Below are 23,084 nucleotides of genomic sequence, written 5' to 3' on the forward strand. Positions count from 1 at the left end.
GCACGGACTCGCCCCGTCGCCGCCCGGTGCGTGTCCGCCCCCCGCCCCTCCCCCGGAGCGGGCCCCGCGGGCTGGGGGGGGCGGCCGGCGCCCCTCCCTGAAGGGCACGGCGTCCTCCGGGCCCGGCCCGCGCCGCCCACCCGCGCGCTGCTAACGGTCGCCCCTGCGGAGCCCGGCCCGGGCCGCGGGCCCCGCGGGGCGGCCAGGGCGGGCGCCCCACGACTCGACCCGGACGGCGCCCCGGCCCCGGGCGCTCATACTTTGCCTTTTCCTCGCGTAACTTTAGGGAGACCCTCGCCCCTGGTGGTCCCTGGAGTGGCCAGCGGCATCCCCGGTGCGGGCGCGGCCGGATCCTCCCTGCAGCCACCCCAGTGTCGCTCCGCTCTTGCATCTCCAAGCGCGGCTTTCCCGAGCACCGGTCAGCGCCACTGCCCCTCCCGGCTGACAGCTGGCCGCCTGCGAGCCCCCCACCCCCGCGGTGCTGCCGACCTGTGGGAGTGTGGCCGTGACTCCTGTCCCCTGCACCCCAGCTGCCCGGGTTCTGTGGGTCCTGGTGCCCCCACTTGGGGAGAGTTAAGGGCAGATCTGCTGCCTGGAGCCCCGGGGACCTCGGGGGTCCGCTGGGGCGGTGATAATCAGGTGCGGGGTGTGTGCCTGGGCTGCTGGCCACGCACACGTTGGTGCTGCGTGTGACACGGTGCTCAGTGGCCCTGGGGTACGTCGGGATGGAGTTTGGGAAAAGGAAAAGTAACCCCACTCTGAAGGAGAGAGCGCGGGGAGAAGAGGAAGGCTGTGGGAGGGCTTTGAAAAGTCTAGCAAGAAATTTAAACATGGCTCAAGCTCGCCGAGCGGGGGCGAGCAGGGGAGTTTGGGACGGCCCCTGGCCCAGTGCACACCTGCCCCAGCCTCGGATGCTGGGTACCTGGCCCCAGCCCCAGTGCCCTCCTTTGTTGTCCCTGGCTGAAGCCCCTGGCTGGGCAAGTGGGCAGAAGGGATCAGATGAGGTCAAGTGTGACAGTGCCTCGGAACTTAACGGGCCCGCCATTGCCAAGGGCTGTTGCTGTCGGGCGGGACGGCTCGGCTGGGAGGAACCCTCACCCCACCCCTTGTGGAGAGTCTGCAGGACCAGGTCACCTCCAGGCAGGCGTGGGGCTGTGCCGAGGCCGGAGGCTCCTGGAGGGAGTCACCAGACGCTGTTCTTAGCCGAGCGCTCCAGGTCCATGCAGCCTGGGGGGAGCGCCTGGGACCAGGGTGCGTCCTCTCACCTCCTCTCCGGTAGGGGGCAGCAGTGAGGAGCTAGGGGAGCAAGGGTACACTGAGGCAGGAGAGGGAGGACCAGGGAGGGGACAAGCAGCTCGGACACAGGCCAAGTGCACGGCCAGGAGGAATGGGGCAGGCCGGGGTGGGCTTTGAGCAGCCTTGGAGGAGAGAGACGGACGTGGTCCTGCCCGCCCCCACCTGCCACCTCTCCCCTCTGCTTCGGTGGTAAGGGATCTGCTGCTTGGTCCGGAGAGTTTGGGATAAGCAGACTTGGGACCTTCGAAGGATTTCCCTCCTGGCCGGATTTCAGATTCCTCTCGGGACAGCTGTGCAGAGGGAAGACGGGTGGGGGGGATCTGCTTTCTCTTCCATTCGGGCTGCGAACCCACAGGGCTTCGGTGCCCCCCTGCAGGCACCGCCCACATTGGGGGCCAGAAACGCCTTTGTCAGGGGCTGCTCCGTGCACTGTGGGGAGGTTGGCAGCACCCCGGTCCCCTGCGCGTCTGTTCCCCTCTGCTCTGGTGCCACCGCCCCGAGGGCAGTCCCTGAGGAGCAGAGGCAGCCTCCCCCCCGCCCCGAGAAGTACCCTGCTCCCCTAGTCCTGTTTGTGTGAGGGGGGCAGCCCCTTTCCTGCCTTGCCCTCTGTCCCCGGGTCTCCCCCGGGGCGTGGGTGGAGTGGGTGTGGGTGGTGTGGGCGTTTGCCCCAGTCTGAGCCCCTCCCCTCCACTTCCAGTGGACAGAGAGGACAGGACGGGGGCCACCGAGGAGCCCTGTCTGCACCGCTCCCTGGCAGGCGGGAGGGTGAGTCGCCCCTTTTTCTGCTCTCTCGGCTTCTGCCTGGCAGCCTGACCCGGCCCCTGAGACCCATGTCTAGCCCTCTAGGGCTGAGCTTGTGTGAGGGATGGGGCCGGTTTTTCCTGGAGTGCAGAAGCCTCGGGTCTCAGTACTCCCCTGAAACCTTTCTGGTGTGAAATACGTGTAACTTGAGCCGCGTTTGTTTTAAAGATTTGTTTATTTGTTTACTTGAAAAAGCCACAGAGATCCTCCATCCACTGGTTCACCGGTTCACTCCCAGGTAGCTGCCATGTCCAGGGCTGGGCCAGGTCCAAGGCCAGCTCGCAACTCCTGGGTCTCCCAAGCGCGTGCAGGGGCTCAAACACTTGGGTCATCTTCCACTGCTTTCCAAGGCCATTAGCAGGGAGCTGCATTGGAAGTGGAGCAGCCGGGACTCGAACCGGCGCTCCAGTATGGGGTGCTTATATCACAGGTGGCAGTTTAGCCTGCAGCAGCATAGCGCGGGCCTGTGAGCCACAGTTAAGCAAGTACTCTGCAACTTCAGTGCAACCAGCGACACCATTGTCCCCAGCGCTTCCTGCCCCCGGCACCCGCTGCGTGCTGTGCGTCTGTGTGCCTGCCTTGCCTGGGCGCCTCGCCCACGGGCAGGCCTGCCACAGCTGCCCCTTGGGCCTGGAGGGTCTCGGCGTCCTGGCCTCCACTGCACTGTGCAGGAGGCCGTGGGGGACTTGGCCCTCTGCTGGCTTTGTGTGCTGGGTGCCCTGCAGGGGGACGTTCCCCTGCCCTGGGGGCTGCCACTCCAGGGGACAGCGTCTCTTCCCGGGCTCCTCCAGAGGGAACCCACTTCTCTTCCTTCCCAGGCTGTGGCGTCCTAGAGTGCATGGTGCAGGCGGAGACGGGCAGCTCCAGCCTCCCTCCCAGCCAGTGACGGAAGCCCTCGTGCCCGCCCCGACGCTGCCCCACTGCCCCCTGCGTCCTGTGCTCGGTCTACCAGGGATGCACCTCCTCCTGGGGGTCTCCCCTGTCCTTTAGAGGAGCCGGTCACTGCCTCCCATCAGCCTCTGACCGTGGCCTTCTCTCTGGTTTATGGTGAGGAAACCCTCGTCGCTGTTGCTCTAAGAACTGTGCCCCCTCCTTGTTTTTTTGGTCCACTGACTGACCCTGACATGGGGCCGGGGGCGCGGGTCTGTCTGCCTACTTGGTGATCTCGCCCACCATGCACTGGCCCAGGCCAGCAGCCTGCAGCGAGTGCCCCTGCTTTGGTCCTGGGCGGCCTCCTTTCTGACGGCGTCCGTGAACTCCAGCCTCCAGGCAGCCCACCCTGATTCCTTTCAAGAGAGAAATCATTTTGCTCCCAAATTCCTCCACGACTGGCCTCCTCTCCCTGGGATATTTTGTGGCTCCAGTGGGGTTTTCGCTTGCTTGTTTATATCTTTGCCCTGATGTCCACCTTGATCTTGGCTACGTCTGTTCCTAAACTCTACGCCCTGCCCTGTCTGGGCCTCCCACTGCGAGTGCAGAGGAGCTGGTGCACGCTGGGCAGCGTGGGCCTCCGGTTTATGCAGGGTAGAGGAGGGCAGGGGCAGGGAGGCTGTGGGCCCCGTTCCTCTCAGCACCTGCCTCTCTCCTCAAGGACTCTTCCCAGATGTGAGGGTCCCTCCCGGACACTGCTGAGGCCAGACGGATAGCCGGCGGCTTGAGGACCCGCGTTCACTCCAGTGCCGGCCCTTTCTGGAGAGAGCCCGGCCCTGCCCTCCCGCTGCCTAGGGGCAAGGCTGCCAGGCGAGGCTGGGCCCAGGCAGCGGGGCTGTGAGCACCGAAGGCGTGCAGCCCCCAGGTCTTGCCCACCTGAACTCTTGGTTAACTCATGGTGTGTGCGGCCACGTGGCTGGCGTAGGTGAGTCCTTTCAGAAGCTGGGTGGCCCAGCCCAAAGCCTGTCTGCCTGTGGGGCGGTCGCCCACGCTGCAGGTTTCTCCGCTGTCCCCAGGGTCCGGCCTCCTCTGTGCCCCACAGGTGTTTGGAGCGTGAAGCCCGGGTCCTCGCTCGTCACTCACCCCTGACCTCCAGGAGCCACGCCCAGCCCCAGCATGGCGGCGGAGACGCTCAACTTCGGGCCTGAGTGGTGAGCCAAGTGTGCGGTGGCGGGCGTGGGGGGCCCGGGAGGAGAGCACGGCGCCCCAGCCTCCTCTTCCTCTGCCCCTCCATGCCTGTTCCAGGCTCAGGGCCCTTTCCAGCGGCGGCAGTGTGGCCTCCCCGCCCGCCTCCCCCGCCATGCCCAAGTACAAGCTGGCTGACTACCGCTATGGGCGCGAGGAGATGCTGGCCCTCTACGTCAAGGAGAACAAGGTGGGGGCTGGGGGGGAGTGCTCAGGGCCTCAGCCAGCACGGACGCCCCCGGGGCAGTGGCGCCGTGACCCACCGGCCCCTCCGTGACCCACCGGCCCCTCCGGCAGGTCCCTGAGGAGCTGCAGGACAAGGAGTTTGCCGCGGTGCTGCAGGAGGAGCCACTGCAGCCGCTGGCGCTGGAGCCGCTGACGGAGGAGGAGCAGGTGGGCGGGGCTGCGGTGGGGGTGCGGGAGGGCAGGGGCGGCCGGGCGCCTGGGTCCTCATTCCCGCCCTGGCTCCCTCCTCAGAGAAACTTCTCCCTGTCAGTGAACAGCGTGGCTGTGCTGAGGCTGCTGGGAAAAGGGGCTGGCCCCCCGCTGGCCAGCAGCTCCCGTGGCCGGGGCAGCTCGCGGAGCCGAGGTACAGGGGTGACTGCTTGGCGGGATGGAGCCCGAGCACGCGCGGGCGTGTCCTGGCAGGGTTCACACCAGGCGTGTCCCCCCTTCCCTAGGCCGTGGCCGGGGTGACAGCTGCTTTTACCAAAGAAGCATCGAAGAAGGGGAGGGGGCCTTTGGACGGAACCCCCGGGAGATCCAGCGCAGCCAGAGCTGGGATGACAGGTGGGGGTCGCTGGGAAGGTGTGGGCAGCCCCGCCAAGGAGCCCTGGTCAGAGACCTCTGGGCCCTGCCCTGCCCCTTGTCCTGATTTTTTTTTTTTTTTAAAGATTTACTTTATTTATTTGAAAGACAGTTACAGAGAGAGGTAGAGACAGATAGTCTTCCATCTGCTGGTTCACTCCCCAAATGGCCGCAATGGCCGGAGCTGAGCCAATCTGGAACCAGGAGCTTCTTCAGGGTCTACTGTGGGTGTGTGTGTGTATGCGCGCATGTGTGTGTGCAGGAGCCCAAATGTTTGGGCCATCCTCTACTGCTTTCTCAGGTGTATTAGCAGGGAGCTGGAGTGGAAGTGAAGTAGCCAGGACTCAAACTGGCGCCTGTATGGGATGCTGGTGCTGCGGGCCAGGTCTTTACCTGCTGCACCACAGTGCCGCCCCCTCGATTGTCTTTGTCCCTGTGACCTTCCGTCCTGTGTGCCCTGTCCCCCACCCCCCACTCCCTCTGTCCCCTCCTCTCCTCCACCTTTCTCGGGGCAGAGTGGACAAGGCACGCAGCTGTCTGCAGTGTGGGAAGGGACACTGTCCTTTTTCTGAGCAACCTCTTTTCTTCCCGCAGAGGTGAGAGGCGGTTTGAGAAGTCAGCAAGGAGGGACGGAGGTAGGAAAAGGCGAGGACCTGGCCGGGCGACCCGGGGTGGAGTGGGGGCGCAGTAGGGGCGCGGCCGCTGTGGCTCCTCCGCCACGAGCACTGGCCGGAGTCTACCGGTCCGGCTGCCCTCTGAAGACCGTCTCTCCCTGTGGTCAGCGCGATCCGGGTTTGAGGAAGGCGGGGCCGGCCCGAGGAAGGAGCACGCTCGCTCGGACAGTGAGAACTGGCGCTCTCTGCGCGAGGAGCAGGAGGAGGAGGAGGAGGGCAGCTGGAGGCTCGGGGCCGGTCCCCGGCGGGACGGCGATCGCTGGCGCTGCACCAGCCCTGGTGAGACTGGGGCTTGGGCAGCACGGTGGGGCCGGGCAGAGCTGGCTGGGAGCAGACCTGGCCGTGCCGGGTCTGGTGCGCTGCAGAGGAGGGGAGGCCCTGCCCGCTCTCGGATGCTAATTCTCTGACTTTGGCCCAGATGGCGGCCCTCGCTCTGCTGGCTGGCGGGAGCACGGCGAGCGGCGGCGCAAATTTGAGTTCGATTTGCGAGGCGGGGATCGAGGAAGCTGCAGTGAAGAGGAGGGGCGGGGCGGGGGAGGCGCCTCCCACCTCCGGCGGGGCCGCGGGCCTGAGGGCTTTGAGGACGACAAGGACGGGCTTCCCGAGTGGTGCCTGGACGATGAGGAGGAGGAGATGGGCACCTTCGACGCCTCTGGGGCCTTCTTGCCTCTCAAGGTACCTGGGGAGCCTGCGCTCGGCCAGGGGCGTTGCCACTGCCCCCTCCACCCACACGTCTGCTCCACCCCCGCCCCCACAGAAGGGCCCCAAGGAGCCCATTCCGGAGGAGCAGGAGCTTGACTTCCAGGGTCTGGAGGAAGAGGAGGAGGAGCCTTCAGAAGGGCTGGAGGAGGAGGGGCCTGAGGCAGGTGAGTGTCGGCGTGGGCGAGGGGGGTGCCAGGCAGGCAGGGGGCCGTCACCAGGCTGTCCCGCCGCCCCCTGCTGCTAGGATCAGGCTGCTCAGAAATGTCAGACGAGCAGGTGCTGAGAGGTGGGGGAGGACTCGGAAACAGCAGGGCGGGCTCCTGAAGGCAGCGCAGCCGACGGAGGCCCTCGCTGCGGCTGTGGAGCAGGAGTTGGGGGCCCGATGTGCGACGGCCCTGCCCACGGTGTGGCCCTCGGCTGTGTTTACGCTCGCGTGTCCCCCTGGACAAAGTGGGACCTGCTGCCTCTCGTGGGAACTCCAGGTCCGGCCCCCCGTTCTTGGGGTCTCAGCCCCGCCGTCACCCATCTCTTTCAGGTGGGAAGGAGCTGACCCCGCTCCCTCTGCAGGAGGACAAGTCCAGCTCCCCGTCCCCTCTGGCCACCTTGGGCCCACTCTGGGGAGCCAATGGAGATGGGGAAGAAGCTGTGGAGAAAGAGCTTCCGGCTGCTGAAGGTCGGGGGGCGGGGACTGGTAGGGAAGGCACGCCCCTCGAGGGGGTACACGGGGCATGCGCAGTGGGGGTACAGAGGGCCCGCTCTTCCGGAGTGGCAGGGATGGGGGCCAGGCTGTCCCCTCCCTGCCTCCCATCCCACCTTTTTCTGTTTATTTTTCCCAGGGGATGAGATGAGGGGAATCCCGCTGAGTCCTGGGGGGGCCTCACCCCCTGGCCCGCCTGGAGATCTGGAGGATGAAGAGGGCTTAAAGCACCTGCAGCAGGTGTGGGGGCGCCTGAGAGAGCACAAGAGACCCTCGCTTACAAGGCCACAGAGAGCCACTGTGCCACCTGTCCCCGTCCCAGATCTAGCCTTTTCCCAATCGTGTCCTGCCTTGTCCACACCCTGGCCTCCTGACCCCAGCCCCAGCCCCGTGCTGAGGCGCCTGAGCCTTACCTGTCTTCCTGGGCTCCCAGGAGGCGGAGAAGCTGGTGGCCTCCCTGCAGGACAGCTCCCTGGAAGAGGAGCAGTTCACGGCCGCCATGCAGACCCAGGGCCTGCGGCACACCGCAGCCGCCACCGCCCTCCCCCTCAGCCACGGCGCCGCCCGCAGGTGGTTCTACAAGGACCCGCAGGGGGAGATCCAAGGTAGCGGCAGAGGCACGAGGGGCTGCTGGGGGCCCGCCAGCTCCAGGTGGCCCACGACTCCCATGGCGCTCTCGTCGCAGGCCCCTTCACGACCCAGGAGATGGCCGAGTGGTTCCAGGCCGGCTATTTCTCCATGTCTCTGCTGGTGAAGCGGGGCTGCGACGAGGGCTTCCAGCCTCTGGGAGAAGTGATCAAGATGTGGGGTCGGGTGCCCTTCGCCCCAGGGCCCTCGCCTCCCCCCCTCCTGGTGAGCCGAGTTGTCTGCAGAGCGGGTGGGCAGGTGGGGATCGATGGTGGCCGCCGTGTGCACTGGGCATCCTCTCACGCAGGGAAACATGGACCAGGAGCGGCTGAAGAAGCAGCAGGAGCTGGCTGCGGCGGCCTTGTACCAGCAGCTGCAGCACCAGCAGTTTCTGCAGCTGGTTGGCAGGTATTTGGGGCCCCGGGCGAGCTAGGCAGGCTGGCTGGCACTGGCTCTTGGGGCCCACTGCCCTGCCCGTGTCTCTGCAGCCGCCAGCTCCCGCAGTGCGCGCTCCGGGAAAAGGCAGCTATGGGCGACCTGACGCCGCCTCCACAGCAGCAGCTCACCACGTTCCTGCAGCAGCTCCAGGCTCTCAAACCCCCCAGGTCCGTGCCACTGCCCCCAGGGTGTGGGGCAGAGACAGGTGGGCCAGCAGTGAGCCCGGGGTCCTGAGGGTTTGTTTGCTCCTCAGGGGTGGGGACCAGAATCTGCTCCCAACGATGAGCCGGTCCTTGTCGGTGCCGGATTCGGGCCCCCTCTGGGACGTACATACCTCAGCCTCATCACAGTCAGGTGCGTGGTCAGCGGCCCTCCACCCTGGGCCCTTTCTCAAGCCCTGGGTCCCCACCATCTCAGCGTGGCCGCCTCCCTCCCTGGCAGACTTTGGGCAGGTAGGGCCCTGGGGCTGACGTGGCTTCCCACTGTTCCCGCCTCCTACCCCGAGCCAAGGCCGGGCTGAACCAGCGGGCCGAGTCCCGGCAGCAGCTGATGGTGCCCTGACCTCCTGCAGGTGGTGAGGCCAGTCTTTGGGACATACCAATTAACTCTTCGACTCAGGGTCCAATTCTAGAACAACTCCAACTGCAGCATAAAGTGAGTGGCGTCCGGGGCTGCCGTCTGCGGAGGTGAGGGGCAGGCCAGGTGGCACAGAGGCCGGGCCCCCTCGCCTCTGACGTCCTGCGGCTCGCAGTTCCAGGAGCGCAGAGAAGTGGAGCTCAGGGCCAAGCGGGAGGAGGAGGAGCGGAAGCGCCGCGAGGAGAAGCGCCGGCAGCAGCAGCAGCAGGAGGAGCAGAAGCGGCGGCAGGAGGAGGAGGAGCTGTACCGGCGCAAGCAGGTGGGTGCCCCCCCCCCGCCGCCGCCCTCCTCGACACTGCCCTGCGCCCCTCCTGGCCCTCACTCTGTGCGTCTCCGGCTCCGTGCAGGTGCGGCAACAGGAGCTGCTGCTGAAGCTGCTGCAGCAGCAGCAGGCGGCAGCCGCCGTCTCGGGGCCCCCTGCACCCAGCTCCCCGCCCCCGCTCTGGGCTGGCCTGGCCAAGCAGGGGCTGTCCATGAAGACGCTGCTGGAGCTGCAGTTGGAAGGCGAGCGGCAGCTGCACAAGCAGCCCTCGCCCAGGGAGTCCTCCCGGGCCCAGGCCCCCAACCACCGCGTGGTAAGTAGGCGGGGCCCCTCTGCGGTGGGCTGGGACCCCCTTCCAGGTGACCTCCAGGGAGGGAGTTGCTGAGCCCGGACTTCGCCAGCCGGAGCCCTGGTTTCCCTGTGTGATTTTGAAGAATCCACTTCTTCCCCAGGACCCTCACCTCGTCCCTTGTCCTTTGCCACCTAAACCTCCCCGTCTAGCTTTCTGGGGTGCCGTTGGTTGAGCTCCCCTGACTGCCTGCCATTTGTAGCAGCTTGGGGGCCTGGGCACGGCCCCCCTGAACCAGTGGGTGTCTGAGGCTGGGCCACTGTGGGGCGGGCCCGACAAGAGTGGGGGCAGCAGCGGCAGCGGCAGCCTGGGGCTCTGGGAGGACACCCTGAAGAGCAGTGGGAGCCTGGCCCGCAGCCTGGGCCTGAAGAACAGCCGGAGTAGCCCGTCCCTCAGGTGGGTGCGGGCACCCCGAGGGCTCCGGTGGGCTCCGGTGGGCGGCGGCAGAAGCGCTGACACCTGCCCCTCCTCGCCCTGCTCAGTGACTCCTACAGCCACCTGTCGGGCCGGCCTGCTCGCAAGAAGACGGAGGAGGAGGAGAAGCTGCTGAAGCTGCTGCAGGGCATCCCCAGGCCCCAGGACGGCTTCACCCAGTGGTGTGAGCAGATGCTGCACACGCTCAGCACCACGGGCAGCCTGGACGGTGCGTGCGGCTGCCGCCTGGGGAGGGCCGGGCCAGGGATGGCTACAGCGGGCCTGACACCCCGCTTCCTGCCCCGCAGTGCCCATGGCTGTGGCGATCCTCAAAGAGGTGGAATCCCCCTATGACGTCCATGATTATATCCGTTCCTGCCTGGGGGACACGCTGGAAGCCAAAGAATTTGCCAAACAGTTCCTGGAGCGAAGGGCCAAGCAGAAAGCCAGCCAGCAGCGGCAGCAGCAGCAGCAGGTGGGTCGTGGGGCCCTGGGCCGCGGGGCAGGCCGCCCAGCGCCCATTGCTGCCTCACTCTGCTCCGCTCTCCTAGGAGGCCTGGCTGAGCAGTGCCTCCCTGCACACGGCCTTCCAGACCAACCACAGCACCAAACTCGGCCCCGGCGAGGGCAGCAAGGCCAAGAGGCGGGCGCTCATGCTGCACTCAGACCCCAGCATCTTGGGTGAGCCGGGGCCGGGGCCGGGGCCGGGCAGGACAGGAGCTGTGCTTCGTTTGCCCGGGGCAGGAGGGGCCTGGCGGAGCTCAAACCCAGCTTCTCCCCGGCTTCAGGGTACTCCCTGCATGGATCTTCTGGTGAGATCGAGAGCGTGGACGACTACTGAGCAGCCCGTCCCACCAGCCCCCGGGGCTGCAGGCGCAGCTTGGACCCGAGGGTCCCCAGCCTGCAGGCTCCTCACAGGAGCGTAGGAGGCAGCAGGGGCAGGGTCCCCAGCACTTGTTACAAACCACACGATGCACCTTAACTCACCCACCACGAGGCACTTTACAGATTGGGGGAGGGGTTTTTGTTTTCTGTTTTTTATTTTAAACGACGTTGAAGAAAATGTTAGGAGAGACAAAAAACATCGTGAAAAATGAGACTCTGAAACACCCTGTCCCCTTTTGGGGATAGTGGGCGTGACAATGGAAGGTCCACAGAGGTGTGTTTGTTTTTTGTTTTTGTTTTTTTGTGTGGTTTTTTTTTTTGTTGTTTTTTAAGAAAAAAAGAAAAATAATGAAAAAAAAGTGGTTAGGAGGCTGAAAGGAAAACACACTGTTATTCTGGGGCAGTGAGGACAAAGGCCCCATGGCTGCACTTCCCCTCCTGCCCCCAGAAGGTGGGCCGTGGGGTAACTGGAAGCTGGAGTGCCAGCAGTTTGCACAGCGAGGCCCCCTCGGAGCCCCGCCCGCCGGACCCGCTGTGAACAGCTCGATGCTGTGTCCGTGGCCGACCGTGGCCAGGGCGTCCCGGGTGGGGGCCGCAGTCACCCCTTGGCTTTGCTGCTTCGGGGAGAGTTGCACAAGTTGGACACGCCGCCCGGCTCCCAGGCCGCCCTCCCGCACCGGCTGGCAGGGCAGTGGGGAAGAGCTGTGCGGGCTGGGACTGGCGGCGGGACGCGGGATGGACTGGCCCTGCCGAGGGGCTTCCCCCACCGCTGCCATTTGGGGGACGGCCTGGGTGTGAGGCGGATCGCCCCAGCTCCTGCCTCGGCGCATGAATGTATTCTCTGGGCCCCAAGCCCCTGCCTCACCCCTGCGAGCGACTGGCCAGGAGCTGGAGAGAGCACCACCGAGCCGCACAGACTGAAGGGCAGGGAGTGGGCGGGCGGCTGGGGGCTGCGGCACTGGGCGCTGGGCATGCTCGCGAGGAAGCGCCCGAGCTGCAGCGTGCCCTGTGGCCTGTGGACCCCCCAGCCCTGCGCCTGGCCCCTCTGTTGACCAAATGGGAGAGGAGTGAGTGGCTTCTCCCCTCGATGCGTTTTTTTAATGTTAGGTAAGGTTGGGGTCGAGGACGGAAGTGGGCGTCTCTCCTGGGGTTGGGGGAGGCCGCCCTTCTGTCGCTCCTTTGGATTCCCGATGCCCTACCTGGGGTGTCGCCATCTTTCTTGGTTTCTTAGTTCATCTTTTGGATTTCTCACCTGACTTCTCCCGGTGACCTCATCGCTGAGCGCAGTATTAGGGCGGGACTCTGCCGCTGCCTCCCCTCCATGAATGTATTTCCCCTTCCTGCCTGGGGAAGCAGGGAGCTGCCCCGGGCTCTTCTCCCATCTCTCCTCAGTGAGACGGCTTTTCTTTTCTTTTTTCTTTTTTTTTTTGCACCAAAGTGGCAGCCAGGTCAGTGTTGGGGGACAAAGCTGGCCTCGGGGTGGAAGGGCTCCTCCACCTGCTGCGCCCTGGTCTCGACAGTGTTAGCGTCTGTGAAAAGACAATATTCTCTCTAAAGCAATAAGGGGGTGACGGGCCAGGGGGAAAATGTCTTGCTGCTGCTGGCCCCCCAGCTCCCACTGCCCTCTGGCCTATGTGCGGTGGCTTAGAGGTGTGGGAGGAGACTCCTGTTGTGACTGAATGTAACGCCCCTGCCCCTGCCCCAGCCAATGCAGGGGAAGGGGGGGCTCTTCCTGTCTCTTCCTGCCCCTTCCCCCCTCAGCTAAAGAGACTTTGAACTTAGGGGGCCCCTGAGCCTGGAGAGGCCTTAACCCTGTGAGGAAGTATAGGGGGAGCCCTCTCCCACCCCTATCCCCTTCTGAGAGTGGTCAATGTTTACAAGCCCTGAGCTCCCCAGCCCAAGGGCTCAGACCCCCCTGCTGACCTTTCCTAGCCCATCTTCCTGGGCCCTGGCTGCTCCCCCACCCTGCAGGGGTTCGGGTTGGGGCAGGGCTCTACCTGTTACTCCCTCGTCTGCCTTGTCCCCAGTCTCCCCCACTTCCACCCTGTGTGACCCCCTTTTCCTTTACCTGCCCCTGTAAATACCCCTTTCTCCCAATAAAACTCGGTGTGTTCTCGTCTGCCTGGGCTGCTGTCTTATTGGGAAAGGGACAGGGAGCTGGTTAAGGAAGCCAGGCAGGGACCGCAGAGTCAGATGACCCTGCAGTTAAGCAGCAGCCTGGGGTGCCGGCATCCCATATGGGCACCGCTTCAAGTCCCAGCTGCTCCATTTCCAATCCAGCTCTCTGCCATGGCCTTCTACTGGGAAAGCAGTGGAGGATGGCCCAAGTCCTTGGGTCCCCGCATCCACGGGGGAAACTCCTGGATGCTGACTTTGGGTTGGCCCAGCTCTGGCCCTTGTGGCCATTTGGGGAGTGAACCAGCCGATGAAGACCTCTGCCTCTCAAGTAAATATTAAAAAAGCCAGCCTGGGGCCAACCTCAGCCTCGGCGCCACTTGCGATTCCAGCTTCTTGCTAATGTGCGCCCTGGGAGGCAGCAGGTGACGGCTCAAGCACTTGGGCCTCTGCCACTCGTGGGGGAGATCCGGATGGAGTTCCTGGCTTCAGTCCAGCCCTCTGTACTGCAGGCGCTAGGGTGAACAGTGAACAGGATGTGTCTGCCTTTCCAAAGAACCTCTCTCACCTCGGACTTAGCATCGTGCTGAGGACGCGTGAGGTTCACCTGCTGAGTCTGCACCCCCCAGCTGACTGCCCAAGGTGGCAGAGACAAATGAGGAAGACACATGTACAGAGTTGGAATTGGTTCCTTTATGGAAAAACTGAAAATATAATAAAAATTAAAATAAAACCAGTTTTAAAAAAGCCAGCCCCTAGGGTTTCCACCCCCTGCCTCTGGCCCTCCAGAGGGGTGAGGCCCTCACCCCAGGGCAGCAAGAGGATGCGGGCTCTCTGCCCCTCCTCTTCCCCCATTCCATCCCCATCTTTATCTCTGCAGTGGGGGGCCCCGGGAGGAACCAAACCTGGGTGAGGGAGCAGGGACCCAAGGCCCCATGGCCCGGGGGGGGGAGGCTCATTGTGTACCCAGCCCCAGAGCTCCCGGCCTGTAGTGTGGGCGTGGGCAGGGCCCCTCCCGGCCTGGGCCCAGCTGGGGTTGGGGCAATTAGTTCCAGATTTTGAGGAAGGAGTCCCAGGAGCCTGTAGCCACAGCCATGCCATCGTCAGTGACCCCAAGGCAGCTCACTCGGTTGTCGTGGCCGGCAAGGACACCTGGGAAGGAGAAGGGCGTCAGGTCTGCTGCAGCCGGGACCCCCTGCGCAGCTGGCCTCAGCACCCAGCCTCACCTGCGCGGTCACCCTTCATAGCATCCCAGATGTTGCAGTTGAAGTCGTCGTAGCCGGCGAGCAGCAGCCGGCCGCTGCGTGAGAAGGCGACGGAGGTGATGCCACAGATGATGTTGTCGTGGGAATACATAAGGAGCTCCTGGTCGGCCCGCAGGTCAAAAAGGCGGCACGTGGCATCGTCGGAGCCCGTGGTGAAGGCATAGCCGTTGGGGAAGAACTGTAGACAACAGGCCAGAGGGGGGTGAGGCTCAGGGGCGAGAGGGCGGGGCCGGGGCCTGGGAGGGAGGGGCCTGGACTTACAGCCACGGCATTGATGTCAGACTCGTGGCCGATGAAGGTCTGTCGGCACATGGAGTCCCTCACGTCCCACAGCTTGATGGAGGCGTCACAGGCGCCTGACACAAAGGTGCGGCCATCGGGGGCCAGGGACAGGGACATCACATCCCCACTGTGTCCAGCGAAACCCACGGTCTGCTGACCTGTCTCAATGTCCCACAGGGCACTGGAGAGGTGAGAGGAGGAGAAAGGGATCAGACTTGTGCCTGAGAGAGGGCTCTGGAAGGGCCTGAGAGCCTCTGGTGGGGGCTGGCACCCAGGGGCCACCAGCAGGGGCAGGGCTAGCTGCTTGGACAGCCTCACTCACTCAGGGTGCACCTGCCTGCCGAGCACCGAGGTGGGCACCAAGGCAGGACAGGCGGCTCAGCCCAGACTGCCTCCCCCTGGCAGGGCCTCACCAGGTGGTATCCCCAGAGCTGGTGATGATTTGGTTGTCATCCAGGAATCGGCAGCAAGACAGGTACCCTGGGGAGAAGGGCAGTCAGCAATGTCTTAACAGGAACCGCAGCACGGCCTGCCGCCCGCCCAGTGCCTGTGCCCAGCCAGGCCCCTCTCACCAGTGTGGCCAGGCAGCTCCCGGCTGACCCTGACGTTGCCCTCTCGGGTCTTGAGGCTATAGATGGAGCAGATGTTGTCCAGACCCCCGCAGGCCACAAAGTTCCCTGAGGGTGCGTAGGCACAGGTCATGACCCAGGAGGAGCGCAGCGGGATGGCATGGACCTGAGGAGGGGGGCAGGGCCCCGTCAGAACCCGCCAAGGCCAAGGCCCTGCAGCCCAGCCCCACCCCACCTCCCGCTCCCTCTACCTTGTTGGTGGTGTAGCTGTCCCAGATGATGAGCTTCCCGTCCTGGGAGGCGCTGACCAGCAGCCTGGCGGAGGCAGAGGGCCCAGTGTGAAGCCCTCCTCCGGAGAGATCAGCCTCACCCTGGCCCTCCCATGGGAAGGGGGGGGTCCCCTTCTGAGACAAGAAGCCCGCAGGCCCCTGTTCCTATGGCCCTGTTTGCCACGGTTTTCCCATACACCCCCTCTTGCTCCCTTGAGACCTTCGGGGCTGACCCCTACAGATCCCCCCGCCCCGAGCCGCAGTCTGACCACACACACACCTTGAGTCCGTCCCCCAGTGCATGGCATAGATTTTTGCCAGGTGTCCACGGAGGGTCCTCCGTGTCCTCATCTGGATTCTCCCCACTGGGTCCAGCCCAGCCGTGATCTGCAGGTGGAGGGGACAGGCTCAGGGAGGCCCAGGCTGGAGCCCACGGAGCAGCAGGCCTGGACCCTCCCACCCCGGCCCCAGCCGGCCCCGGAGTCACCTCACCTGGGTCAGTGTCGAGTCCCCACATGCTTTCCGCGCATCCTGCAAGACGGGCAGAACCAGAAAGCGGCATGAGAGGAGTGGGGGAGGGCAGAGGCAAGAAAACAGGAGGCAAGAGGGAGCGGGGGACACTGAGCGATCAGGGACCCCTCCCCGCCCCCAGAAACCCCCCAGCCCGCCCCAGGGCACTGGCAGCAGCACCCACAGGCCGCTCCGCCCTGCCTGTTCAGCCTCCCCATCCCAGCCGGCCAGGCCCTCACCCGGATCTGGTTCCGGAGCTGCTCGGCCTCCTGTCTCAGTTGCTCCAGCTCACTCATGGCGCCGGGCCCGTGGGGCGGGGTTGGGGGCGGCTGGGGGCCGCGGGACGGGGGCTGGGGGAGGCAGCTCCTGGCCGCTGGCCCGAGGCCTGGGGGATGCAGGGCTGACGTCAGCTCCAAGGCCGCCGCCGAGGAAGAAGGGGGAAAGGCGGGGTGGGAGGGCGGCCCGGAAGGGGTAAGCACCGGGAGGGGGAGGGGCCACGGCCGCGGCCCCCCCCAGCTGGAGCGGGGTCCCTGGCACAGGACAGACGTTGCCGGGGGACTAACCCACTTCCCCAATCTTCCTCCCACCCCCCGGAAACGGAGCGGGAAGTGCAAGAGGAAACGCAGGGGAAACCCCTCCCTCGGACAGCGGCCCGGGCGGGACACCCGCGGCAGGAACTGGGGGGGGGGTGGTGGTGGTGCTGGAGGTTGGGGGGGAAGAGTCCCTTAGAAAACAGACCTGGCGTCCGCCCCAGCCTGCACAGGCACCGCCCTCCAAGCACCTAATTTTAAAAGGGGCGGTGCCTCTTTAAATTCACCCCCACACGCCGCACACCCTCCACACACACACCCCCAGCTTCGACAGTGGTGGGGGGAGACTAGAGGGGGAAGCTGGGCTGTTCGTGGGGTTGCCTAGGCAACCGTCACCCGGACTGAGAGCACCTCATTGGAGAAGTGCCCCCACCCGAGCCCCGTTGCCAAGGCAACCGCATCCGCGGCAGAGACCTGTAGGGTGGGTGACCCCACCCCCGGCCCCATCGCCCCCGCCCGACCCAGCCTCCCGCCTCTCCGCAGAACCGGCCGGGGTGGCTGTTTACAGGATTTGGGAAAAGCCGATTGGGCCCTAATAGGTTCGGGACGGCTCACCCCGGATAATCCCCGAGCCGGCTGCGCTCCATTAGCCGTCCGCCGCGGGTGGGGCTGGCAGCCCCACGCCACGGTTCCCTCCGGCCTCGGGCCGCCCGCCGCGCCGCGCCCGCGGGAAGCCCGGGGGAGCCGCTCTCCGGTAATTAGGGCTCCAAAGAGAGGCCCGCGGCCCCGAGGCGCCGAGCTGCTCTCTCCCAGGCGCCGGCGGGCAGCCCCAGGCGGCGCGGCCCGGAACCCCCCCGGCACCCCAGGAGGCCGGCCCCGCGGATCCGGCGTCGGCCCCCTCGGACACCTGTGTGATCCGGCCGTGCACTCTGCCGCCCCGGGCGCCCCCACCCAGCTTCCACTTCCCCCAGGCGCTGGGCGTTCCTCTTCCCCACGGATACCCCCCCCCCAACACACACACACCCGCTCCAGGGTCAGCTGTCTAAGGGTGGGGGGCACAGCCCCCTACCCACACCCACCCCGGGCACGGACAAAGCCTCTTCCTCCCAGCCGCCAAGCCCAGGCCCCGAGGAAGCCGCTGGGGGCGGGGGCGACCCTCCCAGCCCTCAGTCCCCATCACCCTCCAGGGCCCCCTCGGCAGCCCCCGGATCCGGGGGACACAGAGCCCGGGGTCCCCAACACCGCCAGGGGGGGTCACCGCCCCCGCAGGTCTGGCGGGGCGACAGGGAGGGGACGGGGGGGGGGGGGTCCTCGGCTCTGGCGGCTGGAAGGCGCGGGCTGGGGCCGCGCTGCGAAGCGCCGTGGGCCTGGGCCCTCCCGACCTCCATTTTGCCCAAAAGCAAGCCGGGTCGTTGGGGAGTCGTCGCCCGGGGCCAAGGCTCGGGGGTCGGTCTTGCACGGGGCCCCGGGGGTCTCGGGCTTCGGGGTCGTGGGGCCAGGGTCGGCCGACAGCAGCCCAGCGGGGTAGGGTGGAGACGCGCGCGGCCTGGCCCGCCTCGCCCAGAATTCTGGAGTTCTGCAAGGCGAATGCGGGCGCGAACCCCACGGGCGCTACCCCGGGGGGCAGGCGGGCAGGGGCCGTGGGCAAAGGGGGCGGGACGGGGGCCTGAGGGGAGCCCGGAAGGTAGCCCAGCCCCTCACCCCCCCAACTCAGAAGGAAGCAGAAAGCAAGGCGGGGATGGGACGGGGTCTGGGGTCGGGAAAGAGGCCACCGATGGTGCAGGGGGCGCATGCATTCCCGGGGACGAGGGTCCCCCAGTTCCCCTTCCGGGTTTGGGAGCGCCGAGGCCAGAGGAAGGGAGGGGAGGTCTGAGGAGTTACGTCCGCTCCCGAGAGGCCAGACCCGGGACACGGCAGGAAGGGACGTGCCCCTGTGGGAATTTGAGGCTGGGGGGGATGAGGACTCCTTTTGTCAGCGGAGGTACCTGTGGCGGTGGGCCTCTGCGAAGGGGTCGCTGGAGGAGCGCGGGAGGTCCTGTCTTCCTCCGCGGCGGAGGCGGCGGCGGCGGCGGCGGCGACGACGCGGATGGATTTTCTCAGTCACCCCAACTCAACCGTCCAGCGCCGCTCTCCCCAGAGCGGAGGGATCCCGCCCGCCAGTGACGCGGCCCTCGCCGCCGCGCCCAGGGCCCGGCCGGGCGAGACCAACTGTCCCGCGGGGGGGTGTCTACAAGAGAAACACTACGTAAGGGACAGAGACGGACTTAGTCACCCCAGATAGCTCACGCTCCACCACTCCGACGCAAAGCGGTCCACAATAGTGGACTTTTTTTCCAGAAAAGGGGTAACACACTCCCCCCCCCGAGACTGCTAGAGGTGGTACCGGCACGGGGGAGGGGGAAGCCGCTCTCTGGTCACGTGACAGGCCTCCCGCCCCCTCCTGGGTTGGGCGGTTCCAGACTGGGAAGGGGCGCTCGAAGCCCCAGTTCTCGGCATGGCCACGCCCCCATCCTGGTGAGACCACGCCCCTCCTCGGAGGGGGTGGAGCTAGAGAGACCGGACGGGCCTGGGACGGGGCCCTTCTGGAGGTGGCCGGAGGGAAGACAGCGATTCTGCAAGTCCCAGTCGCCTGGGAACGCCGCTTTGCGGGGTCTTGCGCAGGGGGCTGCGTGCCTCCGAAACCCCTCGTGTCTGCTGAGCTCCATCCGTGCGCTATTTAAGTCTCCGAACAGCACGGTGAGGCCGGCTGCTAGCATTGCCCCCTTTAACTAGGGCTGTTGAGATGTGCACCCGGGCAGACTTGATGGCTTTACCGGGCAATTGCATCGCCCTAGCCTCTCGGACCATGGCGACGCAGGGGTGAGGGTGTGAGTACGAGCCTCTGAGGGTGGCTCAGGGCAGCTCGTAGCCTTCATTGAGTCTTCCTAATTTAAAGGAATTAAAATACGTGGTTTGTGTGCCGCGGTTAAAAGCATTACAAATAAGGAGCTGGCACTGTGGTGCATAGGGGCTAGGCGGCGGCCTGAAACGCTGCCATCCCAGGCCTCGCTGCTGTGCCGCTGAGCCTGCTCCCTGCTAGTGCCCCTGGGAAAGCAGCAGAGGGCGGCCGGAGCACCCCGAGACCTGCCACCCATGTGGGAGACCCCGAGGGAGTTCCAGGCTCCTGGCTTCATTTGGGGGAGTGAACCAGCAGATGGACAATGCCTCTCTCTCTGTCACTCTGCCTGTCAAATAAATAATACATCGTTTTAAAAAGGTATTACCGGGAGACCAGGAGAAGCACCTGGCTCCTGGCTTCGGATCAGCACAATGCGCCGTCCGCAGCGGCCATTGGAGGGTGAACCAACGGCAAAAAGGAAGACCTTTCTCTCTGTCTCTCTCTCTCACTATCCACTCTGCCTGTCAAAAAAATAAAGGTATTACCCAGGGGCCGGCGCTGTGGCGTGGTGGGTAAGGCCACTACCTGTAGTGCCAGCATCCCATCTGGGCACCTGTTCAAGTTCCGACTGCTTCACTTCCAATCCAGCTGTCTGCAGCGGCCTGGGAAAGCAGTGGAGGATGGCCCAAGTGCTTGGGCCCCTGCAGCCGCATGGGAGACCTGGAAGAAGCTCCTGGCTCCTGGCTTTGGATTGGCGCAGCTCCGGTCATTGCAGCCAATTGGGAAGTGAACCAGCAGATGGAAGACCTCTCTCTTCCTCTCTCTGTCTCTTTCTGTCTCTGTGTGTGTGTATGTGTGTGTGTCTGCCTCTCCTTCTCTCTCTTTGTAACTCTTTCAAATAAATAAATATTTTTAAAAGAGGTATTACCGGCCGGCGCCGCGGCTCACTAGGCTAATCCTCCACCTTGCGGCGCCGGTACACCGGGTTCTAGTCCCGGTCGGGGCACCGGATTCTGTCCCGGTTGCCCCTCTTCCAGGCCAGCTCTCTGCTGTGGCCAGGGAGTGCAGTGGAGGATGGCCCAAGTGCTTGGGCCCTGCACCCCATGGGAGACCAGGAGAAGCACCTGGCTCCTGCCATCGGATTAGTGCGGTGCGCCGGCCGCAGTGCGCCAGCCGCGGCGGCCATTGGAGGGTGAACCAACGGCAAAAGGAAGACCTCTCTCTCTGTCTCTCTCTCTCACTGTCCACTCTGCCTGTCAAAAAATAAAAATAAAATAAAAAAAGAGGTATTACCCAAAAATATGCATGGATTTGATTTTTTTCTTGCACCGAAGTAAATGTACCTTTTAATTCTTTTAAAAAAACATTAATTTTTCAAAAGCATAATTTTTGAAGACAAATTTAAAAGTCATATTCTTAGCTATACAAGTGCCCTTGATGTGTACCTGCCAATTCAGTGACATGTTAACAATAGATAATCCATGTCCGTTAAACACGAGCATTTGGAAGGGCCTTCTAGATAACAGAATTGATGAGCTGAGCAACTTCCCTGAAGCCACTGGGAGGCCAGCAGCCTGAGGTTAGACCCCAATCATGTCAGTCCCCACAGGGCTTCTTTGGTTTCTGCACTCGATGTGCTTCTCTTTGAATCCATCCAGCGAGTTATCTACCAAGTGTCTGCCCAGCCCCACTGATGCAGCAAGCGTTGTCCGAGGCCCTGAGGGTTCAGCCGTGAACAGCAGGTGCATCCTTCGGGTCTGCGTGGAGTTGACAGTCTACAGAGAAGACGAGGAAGAGGGCACCAAGCTAACCAGGAGCGCTGGTGGCCTGGAGGTGCCATCTTCCGAAAGCAGACCGTGCAGAGGGGACACGTTTGCTGGGCAAGCTCCAGAGTGCTGGGACGGTTGGGACGGTTGGGACGGTGAGGTGCCTGTGAGAGGAGCCAGGGGAGATGTTTGGCAGGCAGCTACAGAAGCAGGTCTGGGCTCAGCAGAGAGATCTGGGTTGGAAGAGAGCAAGCGAGAGTGAGTAGCACATCCAAGCAGATGAAGTCATAAGGAGACTCAGGGAACGGACAAGATGGCCTGAGACCAAGCTACGAAGAACTCCAGTGTTTGGAGGTCAGGCAGAGGAGAAGCTGCCAGACCAGAGGCCAGAAAGCTGAGGAGAATGTGGAGTTCTGGACCTAAAAGAAAAAAGGAGAATGGCAGACTGTTAGATGCTACACAGGCAAGACCGAGAAGCGTGCATGGGGGGGGGGGTGGCTGCCATGGACTACTTTGGCCAGGCCCTTTGCAGGGGATGCTGGAGGCGAGAGTCTGCCTGCAGGGGTGAGGGTGAGTGGGCAATGAGGCAGTGCAGACAATGAAATGAGTGAGAGGGGGTAGAGAAAGATGGGGCAGCAGTGGAAGAGAGTGTGGAATCCAAATGTTTTGATGGCAACCACTGGAGCATGTCGTGGGAAGCCCAGGAGGCGAGAGAGAGAGAGAAAGAGAAAGGACTCAGGTAGGGGCTGATCAGTGCGTGCCCAGTGTGAGAAGAGAGAAGCCCAGAGCACGTGTGGAGGACCAGGCACTGGCAGGTCTCGCGACTTCCTTCCTCCTCTAAATGTTCTTTCTCAGTCTTCTCCCGGACCTGTTCTGCTCATCAGGGCACTGTGCAAATGTTGTTTTTCCCAGGATCCTCACTTCCATCTTCTCTTCTCCCTGGTGCTGCTTCTCTGTTATGTAACTCCACCCACTGCTGCGACTTGACCTTCAAATGGCTCATGACCTTCAACCCTCTGTCTCTAGCCCAACTGTCTCTTCCTCGCAATACACTTGGCATATGTCCAAAAGGGGACACATTGAGGGTTTAGATTAGAGATTTTAGGCTTGAAGTGCCAGGAGAAATGTTCAAGAGGCGGCTGCCGGCCGGCGCTGTGGCTCACTAGGCTACTCCTCCACCTGCAGCACCGGCACACCGGGTTCTAGTCCCGGTCGGGGCACCGGATTCTGTCCAGGTTGCTCCTCTTCCAGTCCAGCTCTCTGCTGTGGCCCAGGAGTGCAGTGGAGGATGGCCCAGGTCCTTGGGCCCTGCACCCACATGGGAGACAAGGAGGAAGCACCTGGCTCCTGGCTTTGGATTGGCGCAGCGCTGGCCGTAGCGACCATTTGGGGGGTGAACCAATGGAAAGAAGACCTTCCTCTCTGTCTCTCTCTCTCACTGTCTAACTCTGCCTGTAAAAAAAAAAAAAAAGAGGCAGCTGCAAGGCAGGTGTGGGGCCCAGCAGAGAAATCTGGCTTGGAATAGAGCCCCAAGAGTGAGGGGTATCTTCAGCCAGACAAACTCTGCAGACCGAGAATCTCCTTTTGGGTGCTGATGGGCAGTGTTGTGCTGGCGTCAGCTCATGCCAGTTCAGACTGACTCACAAGAGCCCACTGTCAGAGGACACTTCTCTTCCCGGCTCCCTGCCCAGTGAAGTCACTTCGATAGTCACAACTTGGAATTAACCATGGTGGGAGGAGTATTTACATCACGGAAATCAGCACGTGCTTCAGATTAGGGTCCCCCCTCCGGAAGGGCTGGGTAAAACATTCCCTATACACTGTTGTTCCAGACACCTCACACTCAGCACATTCAAGACTGCATCAGACAGGTAACTCCACGCCCTATCCTGCCCACCCTTCCACCTTCCCCAGATCTCTCAGCCCAGTTAGCAGCCCCACAACTCACCATCCAAAGACGGTCCAAGCTGCTGTAACAAAGAAGCCCAAAAATTCAGTGACTTAAACCCTAGAAGAGACCGCAGGAGTGTGGACACTTCTGGCCTTCATCTCTGTGTCCAACATGGTCCAAGCTGAATCTCAACCTTTGGGAAGGGGGTACGGAGAGCAACACAAGTTCTTTCCTGGTTACGGATGCCACTGACTTCCGCTCAGAAGTTGGCCAAGACGTAAGGAAGGCTGGGATATGTAGTCTCCA

General features: G+C 63.8%; 2 protein-coding genes across 6 annotated transcripts; one reads left to right on the top strand and one right to left on the bottom strand.

Moving 5' to 3' along the window:
- Positions 1-286: 286 nt before the first annotated feature.
- Positions 287-12,845, top strand: GIGYF1 (GRB10 interacting GYF protein 1). Of its 5 annotated transcripts, XM_062180647.1 has the most exons (27): positions 287-418; positions 1,994-2,061; positions 2,916-3,144; positions 3,689-3,952; positions 4,070-4,178; positions 4,273-4,402; positions 4,510-4,605; positions 4,690-4,801; positions 4,893-5,001; positions 5,614-5,654; positions 5,802-5,972; positions 6,112-6,368; positions 6,451-6,559; positions 6,931-7,068; positions 7,232-7,332; positions 7,526-7,697; positions 7,778-7,944; positions 8,027-8,127; positions 8,208-8,324; positions 8,411-8,511; positions 8,729-8,811; positions 8,909-9,052; positions 9,141-9,368; positions 9,607-9,800; positions 9,887-10,047; positions 10,127-10,293; positions 10,370-12,845. In XM_062180647.1, exons 5-27 carry the CDS (start codon positions 4,144-4,146, stop codon positions 10,742-10,744), a joined length of 3,309 nt encoding a protein of 1,102 aa, XP_062036631.1. In that variant the 5' UTR covers positions 287-418; positions 1,994-2,061; positions 2,916-3,144; positions 3,689-3,952; positions 4,070-4,143; the 3' UTR covers positions 10,745-12,845. The 5 variants fall into 5 exon arrangements, with proteins under 5 accessions (XP_062036631.1, XP_062036634.1, XP_062036632.1 ...); XM_062180650.1 differs by lacking the exon at positions 1,994-2,061; XM_062180648.1 differs by lacking the exon at positions 287-418 and having other exon boundaries at positions 438-2,061.
- Positions 12,846-13,491: 646 nt separating this feature from the next.
- On the bottom strand, positions 13,492-18,378 carry GNB2 (G protein subunit beta 2). The gene is made up of 10 exons (XM_062180652.1): positions 18,229-18,378; positions 15,953-16,098; positions 15,696-15,734; positions 15,484-15,590; positions 15,186-15,249; positions 14,938-15,100; positions 14,779-14,845; positions 14,345-14,546; positions 14,045-14,261; positions 13,492-13,970 (listed from the first exon to the last, which is right to left on the bottom strand). Exons 2-10 carry the CDS (start codon positions 16,007-16,009, stop codon positions 13,864-13,866), a joined length of 1,023 nt encoding a protein of 340 aa, XP_062036636.1. The 5' UTR covers positions 16,010-16,098; positions 18,229-18,378; the 3' UTR covers positions 13,492-13,863.
- Between the last annotated feature and the right edge of the window lie 4,706 nt (positions 18,379-23,084).

Source organism: Lepus europaeus, chromosome 21 (genome assembly GCF_033115175.1).
Source record: "Lepus europaeus isolate LE1 chromosome 21, mLepTim1.pri, whole genome shotgun sequence".
Classification (NCBI taxonomy): Eukaryota; Metazoa; Chordata; class Mammalia; order Lagomorpha; family Leporidae; genus Lepus; species Lepus europaeus.